The 20,420-nt window shown below is 40.3% G+C and overlaps 2 protein-coding genes across 10 annotated transcripts in view; one reads left to right on the top strand and one right to left on the bottom strand.

The window, feature by feature from the left end:
* The window catches only part of GPSM2 (G protein signaling modulator 2), a 60,904-nt gene extending 42,709 nt beyond the window's left edge, over positions 1-18,195 (top strand). For 4 of the 5 annotated variants that reach the window (XM_064588720.1, XM_064588718.1, XM_045897064.3 and 1 more), the window contains 2 exons: positions 770-987; positions 15,290-16,623. In XM_064588720.1, coding sequence (XP_064444790.1) covers positions 770-987; positions 15,290-15,517 — 446 coding nt within the window. In that variant the 3' untranslated portion in view covers positions 15,518-16,623. Of the gene's footprint in view, positions 1-769; positions 988-15,289; positions 16,624-18,056 lie in introns of those variants that run through there. The other variant, XM_064588719.1, reaches the window with a different exon arrangement.
* Positions 5,377-20,420, bottom strand: part of CLCC1 (chloride channel CLIC like 1) — a 38,904-nt gene continuing 23,860 nt past the window's right edge. For 3 of the 5 annotated variants that reach the window (XM_045897057.3, XM_045897061.3, XM_064588724.1), the window contains one exon: positions 5,377-19,000. In XM_045897057.3, the coding sequence (XP_045753013.1) occupies positions 18,743-19,000 (258 nt within the window). In that variant the 3' untranslated portion in view covers positions 5,377-18,742. The remainder of the gene's footprint in view (positions 19,001-20,420) is intronic. The other 2 variants (XR_010410803.1, XM_064588723.1) reach the window with 2 other exon arrangements.

The raw sequence follows: 20,420 nt of genomic DNA, 5'->3' as shown, positions 1-20,420 counted from the left end.
ATAGTGAAGGGAAAAAATTTAAGTTATACATACCTTATAATTCTATGTAAGACACAAATGCTTCCTATTTGGATTTTAAAAAGCCAGTACAGACTGAAGCCGAACCTATGACTAAGGCTGAAGCTAAGGTGTGCTTGAGCCGTAGAAAGGTCTAAAATGGGTTACTTAAAATTTTCTACTTCAGCTACCAAAAGACTTCCTCTGCCATAGACTAGGACTTATCAGCAACACTTAACTCTTAGTTAGCTAAATGGTTCCTGTCCAGGGCATAGAATAAAAACACTGTCTCATTCATCCTCACGTGAGAAATTATCTAAGAAAGACAATTTATTACCTTCCAAAATCTAGCTCCAGATCTTATAAAGTACAATTTTTTTTTTAAAGTAGGCTCCACATCCAACATGGAGCCCAACACAGGGCTTGAACTCATGGCTGTGAGATCAAGACCTGAGCCAAGATCAAGAGTCAGACAGTTAACCGACTGAGCCAGCGTCCCTTGTAAAGTTACATTGTGAGTGGGCGTTAGATAAAAGTAAATACAGTCAAATCTGAATAACATCAAACTGGATCATCTGAAGTCCTCTGGGATTCAGTCTTCCCTCCCTGCCCATCTAGTCAGGCCCCAGCCTATCAGTGACTCTGAGTGACAGAGATAAAACAGGGGGACAGAGTGGATGCTGGGACTGAACAAGGCAGAAAGGAGTTATATGTGTATTAAAAATATGCCTAAATATTTTTATAATGTTATGGATTTTTTTCCTATTCATAGCACCATCCGTTTCCATGGTATCCCCCAACACGGATGAGTTTTTAGACCTTCTTGCCAGCTCACAGAGTCGCCGTCTTGATGACCAGAGGGCCAGTTTCAGTAATTTGCCAGGGCTTCGTCTGACACAAAACAACAATAAGTCTGTCCTTGGCCACCTGATGACTAATGACAACAAAGAGCCTGATGAAGACTTCTTTGACATCCTTGTAAAATGTCAAGTATGTATGCATATTGTGTCAGTCTGTGTATGCCTCAGATGCTGTTGGGAGCTTTGTCAGTATTATAATTCTAATTTGGGAAAGGCTCATTTTGTATCAGGGACACACTTATTATTCAGGGGCCCATCACACACTATATACATCCCTGTGATGGCTTTTTACTTTATTTTGGGTGGTGAGGCGAGGTGAGATGTTGCTGATGACTCTCTGAGCTGTGCTGGAGAGGAGACTGTGAAGGATATAAAAGGAGACCTAGAAAAGAGCCCCCCTCAAAAAAAAAAAAAAAAGCCCCCTTTTCTAAATGTTAGGAGAAAGCATTGGGAGCAGCCAGTGATTAATATGGGAAGAGTCTAGCTGGGGCCCTCGTTAGAGAACTTTAGGAGTAATGCACATATTGAGATAGCTTTCATTTTTTAGTTATTTTAATAATTATTTGCCAGAATGGTTAAGGAATATCTCAAATGGCTTGAAGAGGACCACAAGAAAAATAACCGTTATTTTTACTAAAGAGACATTTCCTCTGCCCAACCCTAATTCTGTGTGTTTTCTCATCCTTAAAAAGATGAGGTGATGACACATATACTATCCACCTGTCATTCATTCAACAGAAAATTATTGAGCATCTGTAATGTTCTCTGCACTATTCTAGACATTTGAGACACATACTTGGCTTTTAAAGGATCCTACATTTTAGTGTGAGAGATAGTAAAAAGTCTGTACATGTGTATAGATATTCTAGGTCAGTTACTTGTAAGGTGCTATAAAGAAAATTAAAGCAAGATAAAGGAGTGGGGTATCCAGGGGTGGTGGTGGTTAGGGAAGATGTTTCAGGATTGGCATATGAACAGACATCTGCATGAGGTGAAATAGTCAGCCATGTGAATATTTAGTGAAAGTGTTCCATGCAGAGACAACAAGTCTCTTCTTGGATATACAAGGATAAGGGAGAGTGGTAGGAGATAAGGTTGGAGAAATAACTAGCCTATATCTTATAGGCCATGATGAGGTCTTGTATTCCAAATGTGATAGGAAGACATTGGACGGTCTGAAAGCATGTGGAGTGGCACAGGGTGTTAGTAGAAAGACCAGCTAGAAAAACCAATATGGGTAATTCAGGCAGAAGATATTGGTGACTTTGACTAGTGTAGTGGTGGCAGTAGTAATGATGATAAGCAGTCAGAAGAGGGGTGTATTTCTGAAGTCACGGTTGACTGGAAAGACCTGTTAATAAACTGGATGGAGGGGAGGGTATAAGAATCAAGGCAGGCTCCTACCTTTTTGGCTTTGCACTCAGTCAGTGAATGGTACGGTTTACTGAAATGGGGAAGAAAAAGCAGTTCTACTTTAGATACATCAATTTGAGTTATGTAAGTAGATACTCAAGTGGCGATGTTGAGTAGGCAATTGGATATAAAAAATCTGGAGTCCCAGAGAGAAAAGATTTTTGGGAGTCATCAGCATATAGCTGGTATTAAAGCCTTGGGAAGATAGTATCTAAAGAATAGATAAATATGAAGACTAAGCCCTGGGAATTCCAAAATCTAACTGAACAGAGAAAGGTAAGCCAGCAAAGCAGCAGTCAGCCCAGAGAGTGATAGAAGCAAACTGAAGAAAGTGTTTTAAGAACCCTGCTAAGAAGCCAAGTAAGATGATGGCTGATCTACTAGATTTGGCAACATGGAGATTATTAGTCATTTTTAGTGACATGATGGGGACAAAGGATTGAGGGGATTGAGAACATGGAAAGTGTAAAAGGGGAGATAGTGGGGTTTTTTTTTCTTTTGGGAGTTAATACTGCATAAATGATCAAGTAGAGGGAGGAACAAGTGATGCAGCATAGTATGGGATAGTTGAAGTTTTTGCACAGGTGAAAAGGAATGCAGAGTATATGTCTACAGATGTGGAGGTAGTTGTACGTAGGAATTCTCTCTGGTGGCTTTTATTTTGTTACAAAGTAAGAAGTAGGGCCATTAGTGGAGATTGTGGAACATGACCAGGGAAAAGTAAGAGAATTATTGAGCTACCCTGAGGACTCATTTGTCAGTAGAGTGGTATATTTTCTTTGGGTATAACCAACTGCTTAAGAATACAGAGATTTAATCAAGGTCAGTATTTTGACAGAATAGGATGGAGGGGGAGAGAAGTACATACCAGGGAATTACTTTAATAAGGGACTTTGGAATCTAGGCTGCATCTAAGGAGGGAAGTAAGGAAATAAAAGGTATGGAAGTGAAAATTAACAGCGATCCCAGTGGCTTTAAGAAATACTGAAGACACGTCCCTAATAACAGACAATCAACATATATGAAGCAAAAATTAACAGAACTGAAGGGAGAAATGAACATTTCTAAAAATAGCTGAAGGTTTCAAGACCCCCCCCCCCCAATAACAGGACAACCAGGCAGATGATAAACTTGAACAACACAGTAGGCTAACTACCTCTTACTTTTCAAGTGCACATGGGATATTCTCCAGGAAAGACCATATGTTAGGGCCACAAAGTAAGTCTCAACAATTTTAAAAGACAGACCACGAAAGGATGAAGTTAGAAGCAATAACAGAAGGAAAAATGGAGAATTCACAAATTTGTGGAAATTAACCAGTAAGTAAAGAGGAAATCACAAGGGAAATTAGAAACTACCTAGAGACTGATGAAAATAACACAATATTCTCAGTGAAGGCAGTATTCAGGAAAATTTTATAGCTGTAATAAGGAAAATCTCAAATTAACAACCTAACTTCACAGCATAAGGGGCTAGAAAATGAACTAAACCTAAAACTAGCAGAAGGAAGGAAATGGAGAACAGAAAAATAGAAAAAAAAAATCAAATCTTAAAGCTGGTTATTTGAAAAGTTTAACAAAACTGGTAAACAGAGAAGCCTCAAATTACTAAAATTAGAAACAAAGGTGGGGCCATTACTCATATTCCACAGAAATAATAATAATTTTAGGAGAATACTATGAATGATTATGTTGGATAACCTGTATGAAATGGATAAATAACTAGAAACACAAAATCATCCAACACTGAATCATGAATAGAAAATAGACCCATAATTAATCCATAAGGAGATTATATCAGTAATCAAAAACCTCCTGACAGACAAAGAAAAGCCCCAGACCTGATGGCTTCACTGGTGAATTCTACCACACATTTAAAGAAGAACACCAGTCCTCATACTCTTCCAAAAAACTGAAGAGAAGGGAATACTTCCTATTCCTAAGTCATTCTATGAGGCCAATATTGTCTGATACCAAAGCCAGACAAGACACTACAAGAAAACTTGAGACCAATATCCTTTTTGAATATAGATGCAAAAATCATCAATAAAATACTAGCAAACAGAATCCAGTAAACGGATTATACACCATGCCCAGGAGGGATCTGTTCCTGGAATGCAGGTATGGTTCAACATAGGGGAATCAATCAATGCAACACATACACATTAATAGAATGAAAGCGGAAAAAACCACTTGATCATCTAAATGAAGAAAAAGCATCTGACAAAATTTAACACATTTTCATGTTAAAAACACTCAACAAACTAGGAATAGTAAGAAACTACCACAACATAATAAAAGTCATTTATGAGGGGTGCCTAGGTGACTGAGTCAGTTGCAGTGTCTAACTTGATTTCAGATCAGGTCTCAGTATTGTGGGATCGAGCCCCATGTGGGGCTCTGCACTCAGCATGGAGTCTCCTTGTCCCCCTCCCTGTGCCCTTCACCCTGTGCACATGTGCACACGAATAGATTAAAAAAAAAATCATTTATGAAATATCCACAGCTACCATCATACTCAGTGGTAAAAGAAAAAAACTATTCTCTAAGATCAAGACAAGGAGTCCACTTTCACCACCTCTATTCAACATAATATTGGAACTTCTAGTAGAGCAATTAGGCAAGAAAAAAAATCCAGATTGGAAAGGAAAAAAATTATCTCTGTCAGAAATGAGTCTTAGATATAGAAAACCCTAAAGATTTCACCAAAGCCCACAAAAAACCCTGTCAGAACTAAGAAACAAATTCAGCAAAATAACAGGATACAAAATTAATATCCAAATATCAGTTGTATTTCCATACACTAACAATGATGAACAAGTTATTACAAGTTATTGGGAGGGGGGGAAATTAACAATTTTTGTAATAGCATCAAAAAGAATAAGCTACCCAAGAATGAACTTAACCAGGGAGGTTAAAGACTTGAACAATGAAAACTATAAAATGTTTCTGAAAGACATGAAAACCTCATAAATAATATGGAAAAAAACTCACGTTCATGGATTATAAGACTTAATATTGTTAAAATGCCAATACCACCCAGAGTGTAATCTACAGATTCAATGCATTCCTTATCAGAATGTAAATAAGGTTTTTTAAAGAAACAGAAAATTCCACCCTGAGATTCCACAGGAACCCAAATAACTGAAACAATCTTGAGCAAGCAGAACAAAGTTGGAGGCCTCACATATCCTGATTTCAAATTTTACTACGAAGCTACAGTAGTCAGTTATGGTACTGGCATAATTACAGACATATACACCAATAGGAAAGAGAGCCCAGAAATAAATCCTTGAATATGTGGTCGAATGATTTTCAGCAGGTATGCTACGACTATTAAATGGGGAAAGGATTCTCATCAACAAATGATTCTGGGAAAACTATCCACATGCAAAAGAATGAAGCTGGACCCTTACCTAATACCATATATAAAAACTGATTCAGAATGGATCAAAGACCTAAATGTAAGAGCTAAGACTATAAAATCTGTAGAAAACGTTAAGGGGAAAGCTTCAAGATTTTGGATTTGGCAGTGATTTCTTAGTTATGACACCAAAGGCACAGGCAACAAAAGAAGAAACAAACTGGACGTCATGAAAATTGCAGTGTCTAACTTGATTTCAGATCAGGTCTCAGTACTGTGGGATCGAGCCCCATGTGGGGCTCTGCACTCAGCATGGAGTCTCCTTGTCCCCCTCCCTGGATCAAACAATTTTACAAAAGTAAAAAGGCAACTCACAGAAAATATTTGCACATGATATAAACGATAAAGGATTAATTCAGAATATAGAGAACTCTAAAACTTAACTACAAAAAAAGCTATTTCAGCAACGGGCAGGGGCGCCTAGGTGGCTCAGTCGGTTAAGTGACCAACTCTTGATCTCAGCTCAGGTCATGATCTCAGGGTCATGATACTGTGCCCCATGTTGGGCTCTGTGCTAGGCGTGGAGCCTGCTTTAAGATTCTCTCTGCCACTCCCCCCCACCCCCCGCCAAAGAATCCAAACAGACATTTCTCCAAAGAAAATATACAAATGGCCAATAATCACAGGAAGGGATGCTCAACATCACAAATCATTAGAGAAATGCAAATCAAAACCATAACGAAATACCATCTCACACCCATTAGGAAGCTATCATTAAAAAAAAAAAAAAAACCCACCAGAAAACAAGCATCAGTGAGGATGTGGAGAAATTGGAACTGTCAGTGCACGGTAGGTGGAAATAGAAAATGGTGGAGCTGCTATAAAAACAGTATGGTGGGATTTTCCAAGATGGCGGAGGAATAGGAGAACTCAGTTTGGTCCCAGAAATTCTGCTACATATCCATCAAATCATTCTGAACACCTGTGAACTCCCCCAGAGATCTAAGAAAAAGAATTGCTACAATTCTACAAATAGAAAGGCAACCACACAAGATGGAAAAACTCACCTCAGAAGAGGCAGTAATGACTTACCAGGGACCTACTCAATATAGATATAAGTAAGACATTGGAACTAGAGTTCAGAATAACAATTACAAAGACACTAGCTGGGCCTGAAAAAAGCATAGAAGATACTAGAGAATTTCTTTCTGGAGAAATAAAGGAACTAAAATCTAATCAGGTTGAAATCAAAAGGCTATCAGATGCAATAAAAAAATGGAGGCTCTAACTGCTAGGGTAAATGAGGCAGAAGAGAATTAGTGATAATGAGGACAAAATCATAGGGAATGAGAAGCTGACAAAAACAGATAACTACTGGATCATGAGAGAAGAATTTGAGAGATAAGGGATACCAGAAAGTGAAACAATATTAGATTAATTGGGATCCCAGAAAAGGGGGGGGGGGGCGTGCAAATTATAGCTGAGAACTTTCCTAATCTGGGGAAGGAAACAAGCATTCAAGTCCAGGAGGCACAGAGAACCCCCCCCCCCAAATCAATAAAAATAGGTCAACACCTCAACATATAATAGTGAAGCTTGCAAATCTCAGAGACAGAGGAAATCCTGAAAGCAGCTCGGGACAAGAGGTCTATAACCTAAAATGGAGAAACATTAGACTGGCAGCAGACCTGGCAGGCCAGAAAGGACTGGCATGATATATTCAGAGCACTAAATGAGAAATATGTAGCCAAGAATACTTTATCCAGCTAGGAAGTCATTCAAAATAGAAGGAGAGATCATAAAGCTTCCAGAAAAAAACAAAGAATTTGTGATCACTAAACCAGCCCTGCAAGAAATATTAAAGGGGATCCTTTAAGCGAAGAGAGAGCCCAAAAGTAACATAGACCAGAAAAGAACAGAGATAATATACAGAGACAGTGACTTTATAGGTAATTCAATGGCACTAAATTCCTATCTTTCAATAGTTACTCTGAATGTCAATGGGCTAAATGCCCCAATCAAAAGACAGGGTATGAGAATTGGATAAAAAAGAAAGACCCATTGATGGCTGTCTGCAAGAGACTCCTTTTAGACCCAGAGACACCTCCAGACTGAAAGTGAGGGGGTGGAAAACCATTTACCATGCTAATGGACATCAAAGAAAGCTGGGGTGGCAATCCTTAGACAAATGAAATTTTAAAAAAATTTTTTTTAAAGATTTATTTATTTGAGAGAGAGAGAATGACAGAGAATACATGAGGGGCGGAGGGTCAGAGGGAGAAGCAGACCCCCCGCTGAGCAGGGAGCCTGATGTGGGACTCAATCCCGGGACTCCAGGATCATGACCTGAGCCGAAGGCAGTCGTTAAACAACTGAGCCACTCAGGCGCCCCTGAAATTTTAAATTTAAACCAAAGATGGTAATAAGAGATGAGGAAGGACACTATATTAAAGAGTCTATCCAACAAGATTAACAATTGTAAATATTTATGCCCCTAACATGGGAGCAGCCAATTATATAAACCAATTATTAACAAAACTGAAGAAACACACTGATAACAGTACAGTAATAGGAGGGGACTTAAGATTTATTTATTTGAGAGAAAGAACAAAGAAAGCACAGGAGAGGTGGGGAGGGGGAGAGAGAGAAGCAGACTCCCCACTGAGGAAGTCTGGGCTCAATCCCAGGGTTCCAACTCAGGGCTGAATCCCAGGACCCCAAGATCTATGGCCTGAGCTGAAGGCAGAAACTTAACTGACCGAGCCCCCAGGCACCCCAATAGTAGGGGACTTTAACACCCCACTCACTACAGTGCACAGATCATCTAAGCAGAAGATCAACAAAGAAAAAACGGCTTTGAATGACACACTGGACTAGATGGATCTCACAGATATATTCAGAGCATTCCATCCTAAAGCAGAATGCATTTTTTTTTTTTTAAGATTTTTATTTATTTATTTGACAGACATAGCGAGAGAAGGAACACAAGCAGAGAGAGTGGTAAAGGGAGAAGCAGGCTTCCCGCTGAGCAGGGAGCCTGATGCAGGGCTCGATCCCAAGACCCTGGGATCATGACCTGAGCCGAAGACAGACGCTTAACAACTGAGCCACCCAGGTGCCCCCCCCCCCTTTTAAGATTTTATTTATTTGACAGAGCACAAGCAGGAGGAACGGCAGGGAGGGGGAGAAGCAGGCTCCCTGCTGAGTAAGGAGCCAGATGCGGGACCTGATCCCAGAACCCTGGGATCATCACGACCAGAGCCGAAGGCAGACACTTAACTGACTAAGCCACCCAGATACCCCAGAATACACATTCTTCTTGAGTCCACATGGAACATTCTCCAGAACAGATCACATACTGGGTCACAAATCAGGTCTCAACTGGTACCAAAAGACTGGGATACCCTGAATATTTTTGGACCACAATGCTTTGAAACTGGAACTCAATCACAAGAGGAAATTTGGAAAGAACTCAAATACTTGGAGGTTAAAGAGTATCCTACTACAGAATGAATGGGTCAACCAGGAAATTAAAGAAGAATTTTTAAAATTCATAGAAACAAATGGAAAATGAAAAAACCTTTGGGATGCAGCAAAGGCGGTCCTAAGAGGGAAGTATGTAGCAATACAAGCCTTTCTCAAAAAGTAAGAAAGGTCTCAAATATACAACCTTACCTTACACCTAAAGGAGCTTAAGAAAGAATAGCAAATAAAGCCTAAACCCAGCAGGAGAAGAGAAATAATAAAGATTAGAGCAGAAATCAATGAAATAGAAATCAAAAGAACAGTAGAGCCGATCAACGAAACTAGGAGCTTGTTCTTTGAAAGAGTTATTAAGATCAATAAACCCCTAGCCAGACTTATCAAAAAGGACCCAAATTAATAAAATCATGAATGAAAGAGGAGAGATCACAACCAACACTAACGAAATATAAACAATTGTAAGAACGTATGATGAGCAACTATATGCCAACAATTCAGGCAATCTGGAAGAAATGGATGTATTCCTAGAGGCATATAAACTACCAAAACTGAACCAGGAAGAAATAGAAAACCTGAACAGACCCATAACCAGCAAGGAAATTGAGGCAGTCATCAAAAATCTCCCAACAAACAAGAGTCCAGGGCCAGATGGCTTCCCAGGGGAATTCTACCAAGCATTTAAAGAAGAATTAACACCTATTCTTCTGAAACGGTTTCAAAAAATAGAAATGGAAGGAAAACTTCCAAACTCATTCTGTGAAGCCAACATTACCTTGATTCCAAAACCAAAGACCCCACTAAAAAGAATTACAGACCAATATCCCTGGTAAATATGGATGCAAAATTCTTACCAAGATACTAGCCAATAAGCTCCAACAGTACATTAAAAGGATTATTCACCATGACCAAGTGGGATTTATCCCTGGGCTGCAAGGTTGGCTCAACATCTGCAAATCAATGTGATACATTAATAAAAGAAAGAACAAGAACCATATGATCCTCTCAATAGATGCAGAAAGAGCATCTGACAAAGTACAGCATCCTTTCTTGATTAAAACTCTTCACAATGTAGGAATAGAGAATATCATAAAAGCCATATACGAAAAGCCCACAGTGAGTATCATTCTCAATGGGGAAAAACTGAAAGCTTTTCCCCTAAGGTCAGGAAAACGACAGGGATGTCCACTCTTAACACTGTTCAGCATAGTACTAGAAATCCTAGCCTCAGTAATCAGAAAACAAAAAGAAATAAAAGGCGTCCGAATTGGCAAAGAAGAAGTCAAACTCTCACTCTTTGCAGATGACATGATACTCTATGTGGAAAAGTCATACAGGAATTAGCAAAGTGGCAGAATGTAAAATCAGTACACAGAAATCACCTGCATTTCTATACACTGAAAAAGAAGGAAGAGAAATTAAGCAGTCGATCCCATTTACAATTGCACCCAAAACCATAAGATACCTGGGAATAAACTTAACCAAAGAGGCAAAGGATCTGCACTCAGAAAACTATAAAACACTCCTGAAGGAAACTGAGGAAGACACAAAGAAATGGAAAAACAAATATTGTTAAAATGTCTGTGCTACCTAGGGTAATCTATACATCCAATACAATCCCTATCAAAATACTATCAACTTTTCTCACAGAGCTGGAACAAATAATCCTAAAATTTGTATGGAACCACAAAAGACCCCAAATAGCCAAAGGAGTGTTGAAAAAGAAAACCAAAGCTGGTGGCATCACAGTCCTGGACTTCAAGCTGTATTACAAAGCTGTCATCATCAAGACAGTATGGTACTGGCACAAAAGCAGACACATAGATCAATGGAACAGACTAGAAAACTCAGAAATGGACCCTTAACTCTATGGTCAACTAATCTTCGACAAAGCAGGAAAGAATACCCAATGGGAAAAAACCCATCTCTTCAACAAATGATGGTGGGAAAATTGGACAGCCACATGCAGAAGAATGAAACTGGATCATTTTCTTACACCATACATCAAAATGGATGAAAGACCTAAATGTGAGACAGGAATCCATCAAAATTCTAGAGGAGAACACAGGCAACAACCTCTGTGATCTCGGCCACAGCAACTTCTTGCTAGACACGTCTCCAAAGGCAAGGGAAACAAAGACAAAAATGAACTATTGGGACTTCATCAAGGTAAAAAGCTTCTGCACAGCAAAGGAAAACAGTCGACAAAACCAAAAGACAACTGACAGAATGGGAGAAGATATTTGCAAATGACATATCAGATAAAGGGCTAGTATCCAAAATCTGTAAAGAACTTATCAAACTCAACACCTAAAGAACACATAATCCAATCAAGAAATGGACAGAAGAGGGGTGCCTGGGTGGCTCAGGTTCAGCATCTGCCTTCGGCTCTGGTCATGATCAGATCTGGTCCTAGAATCAAGCCCCCTGCCGGGCTCCCTGCTCAGCAGGGAACCTGCTTCTCCCTCTCCCTCTGCAGCTCTCCCTGCTTGTGCGCTTGCTAATAAAATCTTTTAAAAAAAATTTTTTTTAGGGCACCTGGGTGGCTCAGATGGTTAAGTGTCTGCCTTCGGCTCAGGTCATGATCCCAGGGTGCTGGGATCAAGTCCCGCATCGGGCTTCCCGTTCCTTGGGAGCCTGCTTCTCCCTCTGTTTCTCTCTGTCTCTCATGAATAAATAAATAAAATCTTTAAAAAAAAAAAAAAAAATTTTTTTTTTTAAATGGGCAGAAGGCATGAACAGACATTTCTCCAAAGGCAACATATAAATGACCAACAGACACATGAAAAAATGCTCAGCATCAGGAAAATATGAATCAAAACCACAATGAGAGGGCGCCTGGGTGGCTCAGTCGTTAAGCGTCTGCCTTCAGCTCAGGTCATGATCCCAGGGTCCTGGGATCGAGTCCCGTGTCGGGCTCCCTGCCTGGCGGGGAGCCTGCTTCTCGCTCTCCCACTCCCCCTGCTTGTGTTCCTGCTCTCGCTCTCTGTCAAATAAATAAATAAAATCTTAAAAAAAAAAAAAAAAAAAACCACAATGAGATACTACCTCACACCAGGTCAGCCATTTAGTCAGAATGGCTAAAATTAACAAGTCAGGAAATGACAGATGTTGGTGAGGATGTGGAGAAAGGGGAACCCTCTCACACCGTTGGTGGGAATGCAAGCTGGCGCAGCCCCTCTGGAAAACAGTATGGAGGTTCCTCAAGAAGTTGAAAATAGAGCTACTGTACGACCCAGCAATTGTACTACTGGGTATTTACCCCAAAGATACAAATGTAGTGATCCGAAGGGGCACCTGCACTCCAATGTTTATGGCACCATTGTCCACAATAGCCTAAACTATGGAAAGATCCCAGATGTCCATTGACAGATGAATGGATACAGAAGATGTGGTATATATATACACAATGGAATACTCTCAGCCATCAAAAAAAATTAAATCTCGCCATTTACAGTGCTGTGGCTGGAACTAGAGGGTATTACGCTAAGTGAAATAAGTCAATCAGAGAAACAATTATATGATCTCACTCATAGTGGAATTTATTATTAACAGGATCATAGGGGAAGGGAGGGAGAAATAAGACAAAATCAGAGGGAGACAAACCATAAAAGACTCTTAACTATAGGAAACAAACAGGGTTACTAGAGGGGAGGAGATTGGAGGGATGGGGTAACTGGGAGATGGACATTAAGGAGGGCATGTGATGTAATAAACACTGGGTGTTATATACAACTGAAGAATCCTTGGACTCTACTTATGAAACTAGTAATATGTTAATTAATTGAATTTAAATTAAAAGAAAAAAATAAGCTTAACAGTGTTCCTTGTCAGCAAGCCTGATGAAAAACTGAATAATGAGACAATGGAAACCAAGACTGCCTTTAAGAAATTCTCAAGATTAAAACTCAGCTTAAATGTTAAAAAAAAAAAAAACAAGGGGCGCCTGGGTGGCTCAGTCGGTTAAGCGTCTGCCTTTGGCTCAGGTCATGTTCCCAAGGTCCTGGGATGGAGCCCCGCGTCAGGCTCCCTGCTCAGCGGGAAGCCTGCTTCTCCCTCTCCCTCGGCCTGCCACTCTCCCTGCTTGTGCTCTCTTTCTCTCTCAAATAAATAAAATCTTTAAAAAAAAAAAAAAAAAAGTATGGTGGTTCCTTAGAAAGTTGAAAATTACCATATTATCCAACAATCTCATTTCTGGGCATATATAACCCAAGCAGTTGAAATCATGGATATGATATTTGTACACCAATGTTCAAACAGCATTATTCACAATAGCCAAAAGATAGAGGCAACCAAGTGCCCATTGGTAGGTGGATAAAATGTATATACCTACACAGTGGAATATTTTTCATCCTTAAAAATGAGGAAAATTCTGAAACAAGCCACAACATGGGTGAACCCCGAAGGCATTATGCTGAGAAGCAGGCAGTCAGAGGAGGACAAATACTATACAGTTCCACTCATATGAGGTAAAGTAGTCAGATTCATAGAGACAAAATAGAATGGTGGTTGCCAGGGGCTGGAGAGGGGAGAATGGGAGCTACCGTTTAAAGGTTTCAAGTTTTGGTTTTACAAGATGAAAATGTTCTGGATATGGATGGTGATGACCACACAGCAGGATGAATGTGCTTAATACTAAACTGTACATTTAAGAATGGTTAAAGTGGCAAACTTTTACAATTTAAAAAAAAAGTTTCCTGGGGGATTACTGTCTAGGCTGATCTGGAAAATTGGAGGTGGCAGTCAACATGGGATGCTTGAAATCATGCTTGTAAAGACAATGCGATTACTGAGAGTGGCCAAGTCTGGCCTATGACCACGGGAGCTAATGGATAAGGCAGAGGTAAAGAATGAAGACCAGAAGAGAAGAGGTCTAGGGACCCCAGTGCCCAAGTGTTGGATGAGTTGGAGGACAGTGAAATCACCACAGCATAAAGGCAGGAGAAATGAAGCGTGAGCCGGGTGCATGTGTGTGGCGGGGCGGCCGCTCAGGAGGAGGCCTGTGAGGGTCCCAGGGCTGCGGGGTTAAATGTGAAGGCAGGTCAGTGCACAGTGCCCAGCAAGAGTGGGCACTCCAACGTCAGCCTGCATATTCCCACGCTGGAGCTTACAATACCAGACACTCTATGTACACTTTTAAGTGCTTATATTTTTTAGTTGATCAATAACATTTCTAATGTACTTCTAAAATAAGGATCGGTAAGTTAAAACTTCAAGGAAAAAATCTGGGCTATTTAACACATTTAAATGCTTAAGACAGGGCTAGACAGAGAACATTTTAGGCTTTTCAGGCCCCATGGTCTTTGTCACAACTGCTCAACTCTGCTGTTGTAGCTGGCAAGCAGCCACACGCAGTTCATCAACAAATGAGCATTGTGGTGAAATGAAAAGGAAACGTTATGTACAAAAACAGGAAAAGAACACAGTAAGATGGGACAGAGTAGAGCCTAGTCTAAGGGTGAATTCTAGAACGCAAATGCCCATACCCAGAACAAGTTGGCAACTCATTCACCTCTGGTTGCTTCTGATTCTGCACAGCTGGGATGGTATCTGGGGCTCTGTTCTTTCTAAAAATCCCTCAGGTGACTTGGTGGGCAGTGAGAACCACTTCTCCAAATGGTCCTTCCCAGAAAGTGGGTTCCGGTTTGCTGACCCCTGGCCTGACACAGAATTTGTAAGGTAGTGCTGCAGGGTTTTTGTACCTAACATTCTAAGGATATGAGAAGTTGTATTTGCCAGTGCCTACTCTGTAATATTTGACCTTGTATCTTAATCTTACCAAAGCCATGATGTTACACTTCTACATAATACTTGCTAGATTCTGATTATGGAAGTCATGGCAAAAGTTTGTTTTTTTTCTAAAGATCTTATTTATTTATTTGACAGAGAGATAGCACAAGTAGGCAGAGTGGCAGGCAGAGGGAGAGGGAGAAGCAGACTCCCCAATGAGCAGGGAGCCCGATGCGGGGCTCGATCCCAGGACCCTGGGACCATGACCTGAGCCGAAGGCAGACACTTAACAACTGAGCTACCCAGGCGTCCCAATGGCAAAAGTTTTATCAGGTTTCAGGTCTGAAGATTAAATTTCTGAGACGAAGCAAAAAAAAAGTTTTTTTTCTTGTGATGACAAACATTAATGAAGTATTTGTGTTTTAATCTCTCTCATCAATTTTCAGGGGTCCAGATTAGATGATCAAAGATGTGCTCCACCACCTGCTGCCACAAAGGGACCAACAGTACCAGATGAGGACTTTTTTAGCTTGATTTTACGTTCTCAGGCAAAAAGAATGGATGAACAGAGAGTTCTTTTACAACGAGATCAAAACAGAGACACTGAATTTGAACTGAAGGACCTTTTGCAAAGTAATGCTTTGATGGAATTTAAAAATACAGGAAAAAAATAAGCAAACCGCTAGTTATTATGGGTATTTTTTTAAAACGACCTTATTTCCTTTCAGAACACTGAAGGGAAATTCAATCTATTACTTTTTCCTTAAGAGGAGAAATTATAACACTGTAATACAGCTTAAAATGCTCTAGAATGATGTAAATATTTAACCTTTAGTAGTATGATATTAACATTCCTCTGGACACGCACTTGTTGCAGGGTGGAGGAGTCTTATAAAAGGTGCTTCATCAACTTTTGTGATTAAGGCTCAGAACTGTGTTCTTTGGCAACTTGTTAGATTCCTTTACCTAGAGTTTGTAAAGTAGGAAGATAAATGAATCTAGACTAGAATTTAATCCTCTTGCTAATTTTTTTTAATCTTAATTGACAATGGCATTCTTCTATACTGAACCATGGATGTAGTGAGAAATTTTGCTGTTTAGTAAAAATAACTTACCTGACCAATGTGTAAAAAAGTTAGTCTTATTAAAAAAATCTAGATCTTTTTTTTGTTAAGAAAGTCATATTTTCAGTATGTTATTAGTTCGAAGCCATTATAAAAACTCAAAATAAACTTTCAGCATGTTTTGGGCCCTTTAATTTTAAAGTGTGTGTGTGGCTTAAAATTATACCTTCTGTTACAAAACACTGGTGTAAAATTTTTTAAGACCTAATGTCAAAACAAAACAAAACAAAACAAAACACCCGGAAAACTCATGTGGTTATATCAAGAACCTAGGCCTTGAAAATAGAAAACAGATGAAAACTCACAAAATTTAAATATGAAAGATCTAAGTTAAGCCCTCAGTCACCATTAAGCCTTCCTTCCCCCTCCCAGAAACTGAAGGTAGTTTACAAAGGTATAGAATAGGACATGACATAAAGTTAGCTTAGGAAAAGAACACAGTAAGATGGGATGGAGTAGAGCCTAGTCTAAGGGTGAATTCTAGAACGCAAATGCCCATACCCAGAACAAGTTGGCAACTCATTCACCTCTGGTTGCTTCTGATTCTGCACAGCTGGGATGGTATCTGGGGCTCTGTTCTTTCTAAAAATCCTTCAGGTGACTTGGTGGGCAGTGAGAACCACTTCTCCAAATGGCCAGTGTTCACAAAAATAAAATAGAAAGATAGTTACTCGATCTAGAATCACATCAAAGGCTCAGGGGAAAAAAAGATTATTCTTGGTTCTAAGGTCAGACAAATTTTGTCAAAAGTACTCAGTTAACACCCGGATCATCTTATGTCTTATATATTACATATACAATAGAACGTCCTAGACAATATCCTTTTAAAAACTGCACGTAAGGGGCGCCTGGGTGGCTCAGTTGGTTGAGCGACTGCCTTCGGCTCAGGTCATGGTCCTGGAGTCCCGGGATCGAGTCCCGCATCGGGCTCCCTGCTCGGCAGGGAGCCTGCTTCTCCCTCTGACCCTCCTCCCTCTCATGCTCTCTGTCTCTCATTCTCTCTCTCGCAAATAAAATCTTTAAAAAAAAAAGAAAAAAAAACCTGCACGTAAGTATCATGGGGTTTTTTCTTACCAGCATATTCAATGAGCGAAGACAGCATATCAAATTACAATAATGTAAAAATAGGTGTTTATTTTGTGTATACAATAGTTCTTAGACCCTGTAAACATTCAACATTATCTATTCCACTTAAACACTGCTTTTATAAAGCTGTCTACCCAATTCTGATTTTCCTAAAAGCCTGTTGCTAAAATTCTTGATTCTAATGATAAATATGGGCTGGACAATAAACAAGTCTATTTCCCCAAGTTATAAACTGGCCTTGATCTGTTCGGTCTGCTTTAGTGTCTTCCCTAAATTGCCGTCATCATTCAACAGCAGTGGTATGTTGCCTCGCTAGCTGTCCAAGTGGACTGCATCCCCAAACGGCTATCTGTAATGAAAGAATACAAAGATGAAATTCTACTTAATTCTTTACAGATTCATTTTTGGATAAAAAGTAGTTAGGAGTTCAAACAGCATTAACTCCACTCTCACAGTTAGTCCGTCACCTGAGGCATTCATTGCTCTTCAGAATCCCGTCACAGCTCAGAGGACAACTACCATCCTGGGCACATATTTACCAATTAGTGTGAACAGGTCTGGCCGTCAGGGAGGACTTAATATGCACCAATGTTCACGAATCCACTCCAAGCTGCAGGCATCCTTGCATTAGTTCATTTGTCCCATACCTAATTGTGTTGCAAATTTTTCTATAAAATCCTGTTGCTTTTTCTGGAAAGAACTACTACCTTTCTGATGAATTACTAAAGATGTTTGCAATATTAAACTAGAAAATAATATTAATAAATTTTACATCCTCTTGCTGAGGTAATTTTTTAAAATCTTAATTGGCAATGGCATTTTTTTATACTTAACCAGGGACATAGAGAAATTACGCTGTTTAGCAAAAATATTGTACTCGACCAATGTGTAAAGTATGTACTTGGTGGGGAAAGGGTAAAGCTATTCTCCGTCTACTGACTATGTAAGACCAAGATCACCAATTAACAAACTGTGGTAACTAAATTCTCCTGGCCATCTTCAGGTCTGTCTTAGCTGAGGGTAAAAAGGGGCGACAAGGAAGCAGGCCCAGTCAGCACTGGAAGAGTTGAGCGATGGAGGCAGGATTCGCAACGACGAAGCCATGATGAGCTGGGGCAGCCTCCGCAGAGACAAGGGGACCCAGACTCCGTGACTGCAGTAAGACGCTGAAGTGCATGAAAAGGGTAAAGCTTACGACAGTGGACTTTCCTTAAAATAGTTTCTGAGTACCTACCACTTTTGGAAACCTATCAAATCCAGTGCACAACTAACATCATTAACTAAAGTAGGTATTACAGGACATCCACTAGGCAACACACACGTCGGCTAGTTGGTATGCGTGTGAACCATAAAACTTATTTTTCAATGTTTCCTGATTCAAACTGGCCTCTTATCTGAAATCAGTGATGCTTGCCATATGTTCATCTATGAGATCCTGTTCCAAAATCAACACCACAAACTCCACAGGAGGTACCAATATGAAAATGAAATTACACAAACGATAAAAATTAAACAGAAATACATGGGTATTCGTTAGTTCTGACGGTCAATAAAAATATTCATGTTTAAGTTGGCATCTGTAGGGTAGTAAATGTCAGAATATTTGTAGAGAAGAGCAAATAGTTATGAAGAGTATACTTTACAAAACCCAAAGATGACCTCTGAGCTGTGGTCCGAGGGTGTGCTCCTCTAGCCACATGGGCCACTCTCCAGATCCTTCCCACCGCTGGCTGGCCTGGACGCGCTGCCTTCCTCTGGGCTGCCTCTGGCATCAGTCCCGAGCTGGGCCTTCTCCTCTGCAGGTGAACCTTCCACCTTCTCTGATGTGTCTGGGCCAGAGACAGGCCTACTAGACTGGCTGCTTTCGGTACTGCTTTCTAGCAGTGTGCTTTCTCCCTGGATTCCACCAAATTCTTTGGGCTTTGTATCCAAAACAGGTAATTTATGCTGTAGAGAATGACATTTTAATTTTTTAATTAACATAATGTGAAGATCAGTCATCAAACACGTTTAACAAGTTCCTATGCAAATCTGTATCAAACTCTCAACTCCTTCAAATCCCAGCTCCAGTGCTGTAATTATGTAAATGTTAGTAAGCCTCACAGAACCCTGCACGGAGGAGTGGGGGCACTCAGGATATTCCAGGTGGTCTAGCGACCCAGCTTTAGGAGAGGGCAAGAGGACAAGAGGACTGGGGACCAGTACTGCTAACTCCTCTTGCCTGGTGAGAATAATTCATTCAACAAATTATTTACTGAGCCTGTATTCAGTTCCAGGTACTGGGGAAACAGCAGGAACAAAACCAACAAAAACCCTTGCCCTCACTGGAACTTCCATTTCACTTGGGGAGACAATCAAGCAACAAATTAAAGTACCAAGCTGGGGTCAGACGACTGTTTAAATTAGGGTAATGTGGGGGCGCCTGGGTGGCTCAGTTGGTTAAGCGACTGCCTTCGGCTCAGGTCATGATCCTGGAGTCCCGGGATCGAGCCCCGCATCGGGCTACCTGCTCGGCAGGGAGTCTGCTTCTCCCTTTCCCACTCCCCCTGATTGTGTTCCCTTTCTCGCTGTCTCTCTCTCTGTGTCAAATAAATAAATAAAATCTTTTTTTTAAAGATTTTATTTATTTGAGACAGAGAGAATGAGAGAGAGAGAGCACATGAGAGGGGGGAGGGTCAGAGGGAGAAGCAGACTCCCTGCCGAGCAGGGAGCCCGATGCGGGGCTTGATCCCGGGACTCCAGGATCATGACCTGAGCCGAAGGCAGTCGCTTAACCAACTGAGCCACCCAGGCGCCCAAATAAATAAAATCTTTAAAAAATAAATAAATTAGGGTAATGTGAAAGGTGATACAGGAGTAAAGACTTAAAGAAATGAACCACATTTCGGCGTTCTAGACAGAGAACAGCAAGTAAAAAGGTTCTAATTCATGGAATAGTGAGGAGGCCCTTGTGGCTGAAGGAGAGTGAGCATAGGAGGAGAAGAAATCCATGTACTAACGGAGGTGGACTGTGGGCGGATCAAGGAAGCCCTGGGCCACCAAGAGAACTAGCTTTCCCTTTAAGTGAGATGAGAAGTCCCTGGAGACTTTGAGATGAGTGGTGCATTACCATTAACTATTAAATGAAAAGAACATCTGAAAATTTTTTAGATGTATGCAGGTATGTTTATTCTTATAAGAAACTCCACGGGAAGGGCTTCTAATTTTCTAGATTCTACTGTGCTCACAACTGTTTCTCCAAGGTTTACAGTTACAACTTAAACTCTGCAAATGACAATGTAAATTCCTCTCTCAAACAAAAACGGAAATGTCCCTTTAAATGGCCAATAACATAGAAAAAACACCTCAGCATTCTGCAGGTAGAAAG

This window comes from Mirounga angustirostris, unplaced genomic scaffold (genome assembly GCF_029215605.1).
Source record: "Mirounga angustirostris isolate CCGP_5_RB_7025 unplaced genomic scaffold, mMirAng1.0.hap1 SCAF_4, whole genome shotgun sequence".
NCBI classification, from domain to species: domain Eukaryota; kingdom Metazoa; phylum Chordata; class Mammalia; order Carnivora; family Phocidae; genus Mirounga; species Mirounga angustirostris.
The sequence above is the reverse complement of the archived record's forward strand: the minus strand, read 5'-3'. Positions and strand labels throughout refer to the sequence as shown.